General features: G+C 46.8%; 1 protein-coding gene across 1 annotated transcript; it reads left to right on the top strand.

Moving 5' to 3' along the window:
* The first annotated feature begins 6,142 nt into the window (after positions 1-6,142).
* On the top strand, positions 6,143-10,501 carry NUDT13 (nudix (nucleoside diphosphate linked moiety X)-type motif 13). The gene is made up of 8 exons (XM_010086588.1): positions 6,143-6,225; positions 7,114-7,253; positions 7,792-7,899; positions 8,262-8,368; positions 8,481-8,606; positions 8,840-8,951; positions 9,575-9,729; positions 10,307-10,501. The coding sequence occupies exons 1-8, from the start codon at positions 6,143-6,145 to the stop codon at positions 10,499-10,501; spliced, it is 1,026 nt and encodes a 341-aa protein (XP_010084890.1).
* The last annotated feature ends 2,511 nt before the right edge of the window (positions 10,502-13,012 follow it).

Raw genomic sequence — 13,012 nt, 5'->3', positions numbered from 1 at the left:
CTTTAAAACAGACACTTTTGGCCACCCCCAGCTGAAAAGCTTTCACAACAACAATTACAGAGTGCTGGCAAAGATGTAACAGGGGTCAAAATCCCCTTCTAACACACATTCTTTCGTAGGTTTTCAACTGGCTTAAAACCACGTCGTTCATACGAGGTGACCGGAGGTTGCAGCATGACCCATAACTAAGATTTCTTCCCTCTATTTAAGCTGTTACCTTCGATTCCCTCAGCAATGCCTTCTGAAGAGTAAACACCACAACAGCAGATGTTATGCCCCGTTTTGGGGAAGACTGAGATATGACATATCTCCTATGAGAAACAAACAACAACACAAAGTGAATTTCATAATTTCTCATCCAGCTGTGGACACAGATGGGACCGCACAGCCAACTCCATTGCCAGTACTGTGAGTGCTGCTGCGCCAGTGCAGGAAGGAGGCCAGTTTTTAGTGGAACTATCCGTCAAAAAATAAGCTTTCTTTTCCTCTCATTTTGGTTGTCTTCCAACAGAAATACAACTCCTACAACTAGCAGGAATCGCTGAAATTATATACAAGCTTCTAGCTGAGGTATCTAGTTAAAGCTCTATTATCCAAGGAGTTCCATAATATCTAGCCAGAGATTTAACAGCAGCTTGTAGAGACTTGGCAAAACCTCACACACTGCAGAGGCATTCAGATTCTTCCTAGCCAGTTTCACTGCTTTCTCAACATCTTTTGCACTATTCATGTATTTTTAGAAAGTATGGCAGGCAGCTGAGAACAACAACAAGAAGAAGTTTATTAGCACATTTAGTAGTGGGCTCGCTTGTATTCGTCAGCATGGGGCTGAAGGCGGATAAATTTCTGCTAAAAGGAGCCCGGGATTTAGGCATCTACCAAGCAGTCAAATAGAGAGTTGCTTCCAATAGTCATGGCATCATCTTGCTCCATTAAGCAGTTTCTGCCCCTTATCGGTGCTTTCTGACAGTTAGGTAGAGAGTACTTACTCGTTTTCTCCTTCCTCAACTCTGGCATAGTCGCTGACATTCCAGTTGCATTAAAAGATGGTTTGTAAATTGCTCTATGCTGGACTCATGCGTTATCACCCACCCTCAAATGCTGATGGGGTTGTGCAGCTTCAAGCAGGCCTTAGCAGAGAAATGTATTATGTCAGAGCCTTGATACGAAGCACTTACTGTCTCTAAGATCAAGTGCAGCAGGAGTGCTTTTTCAGAGTGAACTGCAGCAGACCAAGTGGCTTTCAGACTTCCTTTAAGATTTTTAGAGCCCTGTGTGTTTTCTAGCAGAAGCACTGCCTTGGTAGCAAGTGCAAGCCTAACAATGTCCTTCCTTTTCAGAGCAACCCTGTAGAAGCACTCCACAGGCCTTAAGCTGAAGGACACTAAAAGAAAGCTCCATCTAAAACCAGAATGAAGCACAAGAGGCCTCGTAAGAACACAACTCTCGTGGCTCACGCCAAAGCTTCATTTAGCCCATGCTGCCCAGAGCACCATCCCAGCCTCCAGACACTTTTGACTTGGGAATTTTCTCAGCTTAATGTATTCTGTCTGTTTAGTAACCCTCAACTGAGTTCTCTGCTAAGTATTTCTTCTCTCTTGAGCTAGAACTGTTTTGCACCCACAACATCCTTTACCTTGCAGTTGCGCCGGGGCATGGGAAACCATCTCCGTTTGCTCACTGGGAACATGGCTTCAGCTAGTTAGATTCTATTAACCAAGTTCCTACAAGGAATGAGACAGAAAAAAGTTGGTTGCACATGTGTTAATGGAATGGTGCTTGGGTGTCAATGGTGGTCTGCTCCCAAAATGAAGTCGTTACCTGCAGTCAAGAGCCTGGATCCAGTATCATCCGTTATCCTGTGCAGTGCAGCAAAGCAGCACCAGAGTTTGAGGATCTTCCCTAAAGCAGCAGAGAGGGGAAAAGGCAAACCACACATACTATCCTAATGAGCTGAAATGATCAATTCCTACTAAAATGTTGGTCAGATGTTAGAAGTGTCTCCTCTACACCTGTGCAAGTGTGGTAGGAGCACAGAATGGCATGAGCAGCATCAAGTTGGACAGTTTCAGTCTTTCGAGGTCCCCACTCTGAGTAGGAGAATCTGTCAGAGTACCGCATATACATAATATACACTACAAGTCTAACTTCAGAGCCAAGCCAGATTTGGTTAGTTTGCATCTAAAATTTAATGTCAGAGGGAAACACTACTCATTAACATTCTATTTAAAGAAGTGTTTTGCCTTTCCCTGGTCTCTTCCTAAAAAAAGAAATATTTTTTTACCAAGAAGTTTCTCATGGCTTGACTGTACATTTTCAATGCAAGTTTGCTAGTTTTATGTATTTAAAGCAAATAACAGTTGTTTTGCAAGGGCCAGCTGTTAGCAATTCTAATGCTTGTTTCTGCTTATTGGAGGCAGCTGGAAAGACACAAAACACAACAGTGAGAAAAAGCAAGATTACTAGGACAACCATATTAGTGTAGAATTACATTTTCCAACCACTTCTTTTGGCTGGAAAAAACCTTTTACCAACTGCTAATACCAATATAGGTATTTTACAAACCCAGATTAAAAAAAATTAAAAAAAAAATCCTAGGAACACAGGACCAAAGATTTCCCTATTTTGCAATCTTGCCCATGTAAGAGCTGACAAGTATTTGTTCCCACCACTTGTGTGTGTCCTCCTTGCCTGCTCTCTTCTTGCATCAGGAGAGTCTCAGGGATTCACTTCCTCTTGTATCCTGACAAAGCTCAAATTAGGGAGCTACTGGAAGCTGTCGGAGATGCATTTCTGCAGCCGGCCTTCACTCCACTCACAGGATTGCTTCTCACATGGAGTACAGTATCTGCAGGGGACAAATAACAGTTTATAGTTTATCTGCAATTCACACAGCTCAGAGCCTGGCTCAAAAACACTTACAAACGAGCAACTTGGTGCTAAAGTGACAACTGATATTTGTGCTCCTTAAATTAAATAATTACATGAGTAAATGACGAGCGAGACTCTATTATTTTCCATATCGTCTCCCCTGCTTACATGGTGCAGAAATACTTCACTGGCCAATGTGCACCCACAAGCAGGTGGAGGGACCCTTGGAGAAGGCACAAGGAATCTCTCACAGACTGCATGGTTTCCCACCAGCCACATCCATCACAGAGGTGACTGATCTCCTTTTCTCGTGTATGTTTGCACAGCACAGAGAGCAGGTGTACATGATTGGGCTAATCCATTATTTTTTTCAGCTGCATAGAGCAACGAGAGGCTGCAGCACTGCACTGCCTTCAAAGCAGTCTTTACACTGCAGCATAGTGCTCTGGCTTTTAATCCTTCACATAGATAGGGGTGCACTTACCGAATGACCAACTGCTTTTGGCTGAAGGCCATCCTAGGGTTTGAGGTCTAACGTATCTCCCTCAGCTGCTTCCCTCTAAAGCCCACTCTTCTCGCAAGATCCATTTCTGGGGGCAGTTAGGGTCAATAAATCTGTTGGTTTGTTTTAACAGCAGGGTGGATACTTCCCTTCGAGATTGTATTTCAATCCTCTATCTTGTTAAGGGAAGATGTGTTTTGTCCATTAATCCAATTAGCCTAGTGGATTAATGAGATTGGGCTTGCTCTGTTTCAGGAAACACCGAAACAGCAGTCAAGCATAAATTAAACCTAAACTTGTAAGTACGGCTGGTAACAAGAGTTCTATTTCCCTTCATATTCTATTTATTATTTTTACAAGCCATGCTCTCAAATTACATGACGTGAATTCTCGATTAGAATGTCTCAATTCAAGACCAAAAGGCTGCCCTGAAAACATTTATACTTTCATATGTTTATAAAATTCTCTTTGTGCTAAATATAGACAGGTAGGTTCCAGCCCAGAATAATGTTTTCAGTACTTGAGAGGAATCTGTTTGTTCACTTATAAAGGCATGAAAAATATTTGTCATTATTCAGACATCTGCCTTGGCAAAGCATGCTTGCTAATCAGAGCTGTTCACTTGTAAATTCAGTCGCGGGTTTGGGTGCTTGAACACTAAGCAGGTCCGACCTTTAGATATATCCAGCTCTTGGCATATTTTCTTTGAGGACATGTGGTCCTTTACTTTAAACAATGCTCATATATTACTGATACAAAAAACAGAGAAGGTGGGGGGGGGGGGAAGAAAAAAAAAGCAAGAAACTAACAGGAACAAACTCCTGTGTTCAGAACAGCTCAAATTGCTGCATTAGCATTGTTCTGGTAATAACTTCTGCTTGGCAAAATACAGCATGTGGGTTTCTGATAGAATGGAGCAGGTCTAGGAAGGAAAAGAAAAAAAAAAAAAAGGAGAGATTTTACTCTCAGGCAGCCTCACGAACTCCAGGAGCTAGTAAAAATCGGGAGGAGGTAGTCAGCCATCTAGCTTCGCCCAGGGCTTGCGAGCAGCCTGTGCAAAACTACATTTCCCAGCGCTCCCCGTGGGGGAAGCCCAGAGAGATAGTTGCTGCCGCGCTGCCGGAGGAGCCGCGTTCTAACCGAGGTCACCATGGGACTCCTGTAGCTGATCCCTGCTGCTGGAGACAGCCAGAGCGCAGTAAGTGGGGAAAATGTGGGGGGAAGGACAGGGATAGACCCACCTCCGGCCGGCTGTGCAGTGCAGGTGAGATTTACAGGCGAGACGGGGGAGTTCGGGCTGGCCTCCCAAGAGCAAGGTTTTGCTGTCTCCGAGTTTTCACTGATCCTAACCAAAGTCCAGCACTGTGGTTCCTAGGAAGGAAGGGGTTAAACCCCTGCATACATTTTATTTCACCGTTCCAGGTACGAGCTATTCCTCTTGTCCCAGCCAGTCACACCCCGCTGCTGCTGTTCCAGAGCAAAGTGCAGAGCTGTTTGTGAACTCCTCGAGTCAGCGCGGGCTGCCATGCTGGAGATTTTCACGCGCCAGGCTATAGGAGACGTGGGGGTGGAGAAGTGACGGACACGTCACACCACTGAATTATTTCAGGCACTGTCTCTGTGACAGTCACCGTCCTTGCGCTCATCTGCCTGAGCCTGTCGGCATCACGCCAAGTTCCCACTGCTGCGGCAGGGCTGAGAAGGTATGCTGATGCTCTCCCCAGGAGGCCTGGCTCCCCTGTCTCCCCAGGGATCATCCCATGAAGACCACCCTCAGCTGAGACAGTGGGAAAGAGGGATACGGGGCAGAGATGTCAGAAGCCGTGAGGCAAAGCCTCCACACTGCTGGCTACAGAAACTGCCTCCACGGACAGCAAGGAGCCTTTGCTCAGGCACAACTCAGGCTCAAGAGCCATCGCTGACCTTTACCGAAAGGAAGGACTCGCAGACTCTGCTTTGGCACAGCTTACACATCTGTAAATCAAAGCAAATGTAACTTCCTCCTTAGAGGGCTTTGAGTTCTATGGTTGGGATGTGAAATATTCAAAGCAATGGTTAAGGATTATGAATCATAGTTAATTTTTGTTTCATCTGAATGCCAGAGATGGTAGCATTTCTGGCTGTTTTCTGGCATCCTGAAACTGAGTTCAGACTGCAGTCTGTGACTGCCTGAGCTGAAAATGTGTTAGGATCCTTTGGCACAAAAAAACATTCATAGCTGGAGATGATCCAGTTCAGCTGCAACTGCTGTCTCTCATCTAACTCGGGGAATTCTCTTCTGCAGCTGATATTTTGTCTTTCATTCTCTTCTGGCATCAGTGCCTTTCCGACAGATCTACTGTGTGCTGAAATAGGATGTTCAGTTGGAGTGAGGCCATTACAAACTGGAGGAAACAAACAAGAGAGCAGCCACCTTCACTGCTCTTTTCCTCAGGGATACACGAGTTTGGGACAGGAACATTTAACCTAGTCTTATAGCAACTTCTGTAAGACCTTCTGTGCACACTCAGAGATGGAAACAAGCTGCAGATATCTTGAAATAGTCTTCAAAAGATTGCCTGAAACTGGGTTTGGAGTGTGACTAGAGACTAAGACCAAAGTGATCATTTTAGAAAGCAAATGCCAGCATTCTGCAGACTCTGTGAGAGGGAGATTTCTGGTAGCAATGGGTTATTGCACCTTCTAAATCAAACTTAACTTTGCAGGACCACTGCATTATATTCTGTGTTTCTCTTTTTAGGCAGAGACAGCTACCTGTAAGTGTTGGTTATGGCTGGCATTTATCAAGCAGTGCATAGAAGAGCTTCCTCTCTTGTCTGCAGGTTGCACTCTACCTATGTGAGAAAAATGAGGTAAGTTCTCATCTGATTCTTGTGTAAAGTGAGAAGACCAGAGTTTGGCACTCTAGTGTCCTCTCACAAACCCTACCTACATCTAACCTGAGAGTTAATCTTTTAACAGTTCAGCAGTAATACAGTAGTGCTGTGTGAGCTCTGTAAATGATAACAGTAAAATCTCTCCACTCCCTTCACCGCTGATAAGAACAGGCTGGAGCTCTGTTAATGAATGCCTACACTTGCTGTCCTAGCTAAGCATCTCTTAATATACAAGACAAACTTGAAGTGATGCTGCTCACCTCATTTTAAATACTACTTCAGACAGACTGAAAGAAGCACATTCTGAGACCCTTTTTCCAGTGCTTGCTTTTCCTAACTGAGGCCCCGGCCCTAACTGGGCCCTAAGACTTCAGCTTGGTCTTTACCTCTCATGTCAGCATGGCAGGTAGACTGTACCCTGCATTAATGCACGTAGCCTGATGCGACGCGTATTCAACATCTAAAGCACCCAGTAACCTTGCCAAACTGGACTTGGAGCCGTGCAGGTTGGGGGATAAAGGGGAAGATGGAGGTTTCCTGCACACAAGTGAACATGTCCATGAAGCAGACCTCTTGGATTATGAGACTGGATTACTGATCTTCTCGGATGTCCAAGGCTCGAGGCTACTTTTGTGGTAGTAGGAACTGCAATGTTTCTGGACACATGGCACCTTCACTAGGGGCTACAGCCCACCGAAGAGTAGACTCAGCTGTCAAAAACTCTAGAAGCACGTGGAATACATAAAATCTGTACTGTCCATTCAGCCCGCTGCTCTGTGCAAAATAACTGGGCTCAAATAAGCCTAATGCAGGCAATCTCAACATGATCTTGGATTAATCTTCCCAATTCTTTTCTCACTGCAGATACTTACATGAGCTAAAGGAAGATGATAGCCTTTGTAGACAAGCCCAGGTCTCAGGAACTTTCTACCTCTTTCACAATCTCTCCCCCTTCCTCCAGAAAGTTGGGAAGAAATATGTGGTACCACAGCTCAGTGCAGCAGGTAAGCAGGTGTCCAGAAAGAAACACCTCCTGGAACACCCAGCTGAAATGATACAGAGTCATTTGCAATAAGAAACTCCTTACATAGGGGTTGAAAAGCTATCAAGCTGTGCAGGAACATCCTGATCTGTTTTGAGATGAGCAGTTTTAAACATTTGGGACCATGTATTTTGAAGAGAGGGCTGGCCAGAAAACAGGCAAGGTCTAACTGACAAAGGTTATTTGGCATAATGCAGGAAAAGTTTTCCATGAGAGAAAGGTATTGGCTGGTGTAGGACAGAAACAGAATGGACAGCTGCTCCCCAAGCATGAAAACATTTACATTTTTAGCTTGACATGGTCAAAACTTCCAACAGGTAGGAGGAAAGCCAGACTTTTGGACTCCATCCAGGTGGGACAACTTGTCTGGTCCCCTTTCTCAGATGAGTACCCTGTCTTGAGCCAAGATTGTGTGTACCTTGAAGATCCAGCGAGAGCATCATGGTTATATGAATGTGCTTTCATGACAACTTTTCCTTCCCCTTTCCCCTGCCGTTTAGAGATGAAAAGGATCCTGGAGAAATTCAAAGAGACTGAACAGTGGATAGAGAAGTCGGTGCTGATCGGTTGTTCAGACGAGCACGTACCACACTTTGCCCTGGATTTAGGTTGGGATGACTCCTCTTCTATCACGTTTGATGTACTGAGATGAAGATGCTGCCTAGGCAGCATCCCTGGTCCTGGCTGGGTAAAACTGCCAACGAGGACTCGGTTGAGTCTCTGTAGGAGCTGCTGTGAGTGTGGCGGGTCAGAGCCACAGAACAGCACTGCTGTTCCTGTGTGTGTGTGTTCATAAAGGTGGGCTGTTGGAAGGTCACTTAACATTTGGGAACATTACCACTGATGTGATGTCACTTCCATGGGAACTTCCAGAAATTGTATACCGGAACAATGAAGGGCGTAAAGTTGGGATAATAACTGCAATTTTTGAGATCAAAGATTTTCTTTTTGTTGTTGTTGTTTTAAACAGGAGGCTTGGAGAAATCTGTCATTGAGTCTGAACTCAAGGGATCATTTACTGACTTACGAAAGGCTCTCTTTGTAGTGGATGAGAAAGATTCTCCTTTGCTGTCTTCGGTATTGTACAAGATTTTTTACAACATCAAAGTATCATGCAGGGAGACTGCTCTGAATCATCTCTTTGCCCCAGGTATAAATAAGATTTGTGTTTCTCTCTTGGTGTTCGTAGGCCCAGTCCCTTCTCCGGTGGCACGACTCCCACCAGTACTGTAGCAAAACCGGGCAGCCCACTCGAAAAAATGTAGCTGGCAGCAAGCGTGTCTGCCATGCCAGTGGAATAATTTACTATCCCCAGGTGAGCACCCGAACAGCAAAGGTAAGTAACACAGGGGCTCTGTCGCAACAAGCCAGTGCTGCCAGATGGCACAGAGGGGAACCTGTAAAAGTCAAGAGGAGTGTTTTGCATGTGACTGGGTGCTTTTTCTTTACTGTTCATCCAGTGACCCCCCGCCAGCTAGCAAAAGCAAGAATTTGCACTTACCCATTTGGTCTGAACTCCTTGCTTCGCTTTTTTGGTCCATCTGCTAGGTGTCTCCGGTGGTTCTCACCCTGGTGTCCGATGGGAGCCGGTGCCTCCTCGCACGACAGCCCTCATTTCCCCAGGGGATGTACACCGTGCTGTCAGGCTTCTGTGACCTGGGTAAGGTGATCTCTGATCCAGTGTGGTGGCCTTGGACGTGGAGGGCGTGGGGACAGAGCAATGGGGCATCAAGCAAAGGCCTGTTCACAGAGGAGCATGGAAACATAGGTGGTATCAGGGAAAAACATACTGAATCTGAATAGATCGGCGTTGCCATTCAGACAGAATTCACAATAGTTGTCTGTATCTGAAGAGAATGGGAATTACGGGTGTGTATCAGTTGCTCTAGTCCCTGATGGTAAATACAAGCATGAGACTCCCCAGGTTAGAACCCCAGATACTTTTTTTAGTTGATGTTGTGCCTACTGTGGTCTGTCTCAGAAGGAAAACTGCAGATCTCTTGTTCCAGGAGGGAAAATGGCTTAAAAAGGGAAATGGTGAAGAGAGGCAGCATTGTTTTGTCCACCAGCTGTATGTAGACAAAGCCAAAAAGGCCTCTGGTGCCTCTGTTGAAGGGAGGTAAGCGCTGTTGATGAATTTAATTGAGTATCCCGCTGGCAAGCATTCCCAGGTCAGCACAGTCGGAGCTGGAACACCTCAGAAATTAGTGTGCCTACATTTTCTTTGTCACGGTTTGCTGCCCTGAGGCCAGGCCGTCCTTACCCAACTTTAGTCACTTCTAGGTGAAAACGTGGAGGAGGCAGTCCGGCGGGAGGTGGCAGAAGAGGTGGGCCTGGAGGTGGAGTCCCTCTGGTACTCAGCTTCTCAGCACTGGCCCTTTCCCAGCAGCTGCCTAATGATCGCTTGTCATGCCTTGGTGAGAGCGCAGCAGGCCGAGGTGAGCAGATTTGTGCTTCCCTTGAGGCATTTCACTGCCCACCTTACGTAGCAAAATCTCTTCCAGTCCACAGACTGTAGATGGGAGAGCATCAGATCCTCTCTAAATGTGGTTTACCATCAGCTTTCTCCACAAGTGAAGAACAAACTTCAACATAATCACATCTTTTGCAGTGTGCCAGATTTTGCACAGGTCACTGTACATATATTAGTCCAGAGCCCAACACCCCAGTATTTTTTCCTCTGAACTTTCCAAAGGACGTACTCTCTGATATTAATACCACATTTGGCCTAGAACATGCAGATTCTGCCACATGAATTAGTGTGCTCAGCCACTGGTACTTTTCAGACTGATGCCATGATGGAATAGGGCTACCTGATTTGTGGGGACCAAGAAAACAGAGCACTGGTGGACAGTAATGTCCTCTCCCCTGTTGGCATCAGCACTTCATTTAGGCACGGGTGAAGCACTCTGGGCATTCCAACATACGACCTTTGTGGGTCCAAGAACAAGCAAGGTACCGCTGCCCACATTTAAATCTGATTTATGGAATCTATACTCTCTGAATTCTTTCCAGATCAGTATGAACCACCTGGAGCTAGAGGCAGCCCGTTGGTTTAGCCTGGAGGAAATCATGGAGGGTCTCAAGAGAGAGCCCAGACCTTCACAGCAAGACAACAGCAATTTTTCACCCTGGTTCCCTCCCAAGCAGGCCATTGCTCACCAGCTGATTTGGGAGTGGGTTAAGCAGCAGACTTCCCAGCCAGCTTAGGCATGATTTCATCAAGTCTGTGATGCTGACAGAACTGTGAAAGCTCCATACAAAAGCTTCCAAAGTTACTGAAGGCAAAGTTTGTGTTACAGTGAGGATGGCACCAGACTGATGGCAGTTTCACACTCGGATACAAAGACTTACAAAGCCATTTCTAAACTCAGACAATTCCATGTACAGTGGATCACCTTTGAGATCCCATGGCCTGCAGTAAATGTACAATATAATTCTTGGTTCCAAAGCATCAAATGCTTTGTGACCACCTGCTGCTATTGCCCAGCAAGCAACAGAACAGTGAGCCCTGGCATCTGTGTCCCAGTTTCCTCCCCTTTATCCATCTTGGATGGATGTCAAATGCACACTTTTTCCAGAAAAAAATAAAGGGACAGTGGCACGCTTCAGTGTCCACATTTATATGGCTCTGGAAGAGCTATCAAAAAACCTGAAGAAAAGTCACTGCCTCTTTGCCCTTCACTTCTCCTGTTTCCCTTCCCATTCAATCTTCCAGTTTCGTATGAAACTTACTATTTTTTTTGCAAATGTTGCATGGGCTCCTACTTCGTTGATATATCTGAGCAAAGCCATCAGTACAGATACCTTAAGGGGACAGGAACGTGTCACTGACTGCCATCATTGGGACTCATTGCAGGCGAGACACCTTTTGAGCAATGGTAAAAATCCAGAGTCCTGACACCTGAGCAGTAAGTAGAAAAGGCAGCTTTCTCACACCGCAGAGACATGCTGTGTTTCCTCAGGTTAATTGTACTTTGGCAGCTTACAGGGGGATTCTTTCAGGCCATGGTGGCATGTGCAAACACCTTCCCCACCCTCACTAACTCCCAGCCAATAAAACCCATGTGTCCGAGTGCGTCTTTCATGTCTGTGAACTCGATCTGCAATTCATCCTGGTAAGAATGCACTTGGAATGGCGCTGCGGCCGGCGGTGTGACACGCTGGGTGGTCTGGTCGTTCCGGCGCTGCGTCAGCCCCAGCGCTGCAGCCACCCCAGCAGTGCGGCCATCTCCGCAGTCCCCTGCCCTGGCAGTGCAACAACCCTGGCGGTGCAACCACCCCAGCTGTGACAACAACCTGCTGGGTCAACCACCCTGGCGATGTGACAACCCTGGTGAATTCACCACCCTGGGAGTGTGGCCAGCCTGGTGGTGCTGCAACTCCAGTGGTGCAGCCACACCAGCAGTATGCCCGCCTAGGTGGCAAGAGCACCCTGGCAGGTTGACCACCCTGGAGGTGCAACCACCCTGGTGGTGCAACGACTCTAGAGGTGTGGCCATCTTAGCAATGCAATAACCCCAGCGGTGCGGACAGCCCAACGGTGCAACAACCCTGGCAGTAATAACACCCTGGCCAGTCGGCCACCCCATCTGCATGACAGCCCTGCCAAATTCACCACCCCAGTAGTGTGGCTACACTGGTGGTGCTACGGCTCCGGTGGTGCGACCACCCCGGTGGTGCGGCCACTCTGGCAGTGCAAAAACTTCTTTTTGATCTCCCCTTGCTGCTGGCCATTACCTGCCCTCTTGCGGCCTCCCACCCCTTTTTGGCCTGCCATGCTTTTCCCTTTAGGGAAATACATGAGCTGGAGATGGGGGGGGTGGAGACAGAAATGGGGGCTACGCGAGAACCCTGGTGTTGTGCCTTCCCCAGCAGTGCCACCACCCCAGCAGTGTGACAACCCTAGCGTTGCAGCCACCCTGGAAGGCTGACCACCCCGAAGGTGAGAGAACCCTGGCAGTGTTACCACCCCAGCGGTGTGACAACTCTGGCAGTGCGACAACTCTGGCAGTACAACCACCCTGGCAGTGCGACCACATTGCCGAGATGACCACTGTGGCAGTGTGACAACTGGTGTGGTGCAACCATCCTGGAGGATCGACTGCCCTGATGGTACGACCACCCTGGCACTGTGAGCAACCTGGCGGTTCGACCGGGTGGCATTGTAGGAAGTGGTTTGATTGTAGAAAAGCCATTAACTCAAAAAGATGGTTGCACTGCTGGGAGGGTTGACCCACTGGTGCCGCACTGCTGGGTGAAATACTAGGGCCTGAGCAGTGAGGCCCTGAACCAAAGTTGACCTCTAGATGAACCTCACAACCTAACAATATACCTAATATGTATAATATTGATCACATATGCAATGTATTACCTTATGAATATATACCAATTTATAAAAGCTTTGCTGTAACGCTTATAGAGAATTGCTGTAACGCTTGCTGTGTAAAGGAAAACGCAAATTGTGTAACAGCAGCCTCATTTGTCAAAATCAGACATGCCTCCTGCAACCAAAAGACAGATATGCCTACTGCAACCGCAGAAGTAAAAGGATGTGCGGTGAAAGGATGTGGAGGCCTGCTCCGTTGGGAGACACATAATCAGGATTACCAGATACATTTACCCTTTTTGACTTCTCTCTCGAGGTTCTGGCCAGACTCGAGACAATAGTTGACAAAGGGAAAAACACACCAGACGTTTTTCGCAGTTTAAGATGTAAAG

The sequence above is a fragment of the Pterocles gutturalis genome, unplaced genomic scaffold (assembly GCF_000699245.1).
Source record: "Pterocles gutturalis isolate BGI_N339 unplaced genomic scaffold, ASM69924v1 scaffold12486, whole genome shotgun sequence".
Classification (NCBI taxonomy): Eukaryota; Metazoa; Chordata; class Aves; order Pterocliformes; family Pteroclidae; genus Pterocles; species Pterocles gutturalis.
This window is presented reverse-complemented; position numbering and strand designations above follow the sequence as displayed.

Coding starts and splice junctions, on each gene's coding strand:
- NUDT13 (XM_010086588.1), top strand. CDS start 6,143: ATGGCTGGCATTTATCAAGCAGTGCATAGAAGAGCTTCCTCTCTTGTC. Junction 6,226..7,113: donor ACCTATGTGAGAAAAATGAG/GTAAGTTCTCAT, acceptor TTCTCACTGCAG/ATACTTACATGAGCTAAAGG. Junction 8,607..8,839: donor GAATAATTTACTATCCCCAG/GTGAGCACCCGA, acceptor TCCATCTGCTAG/GTGTCTCCGGTGGTTCTCAC.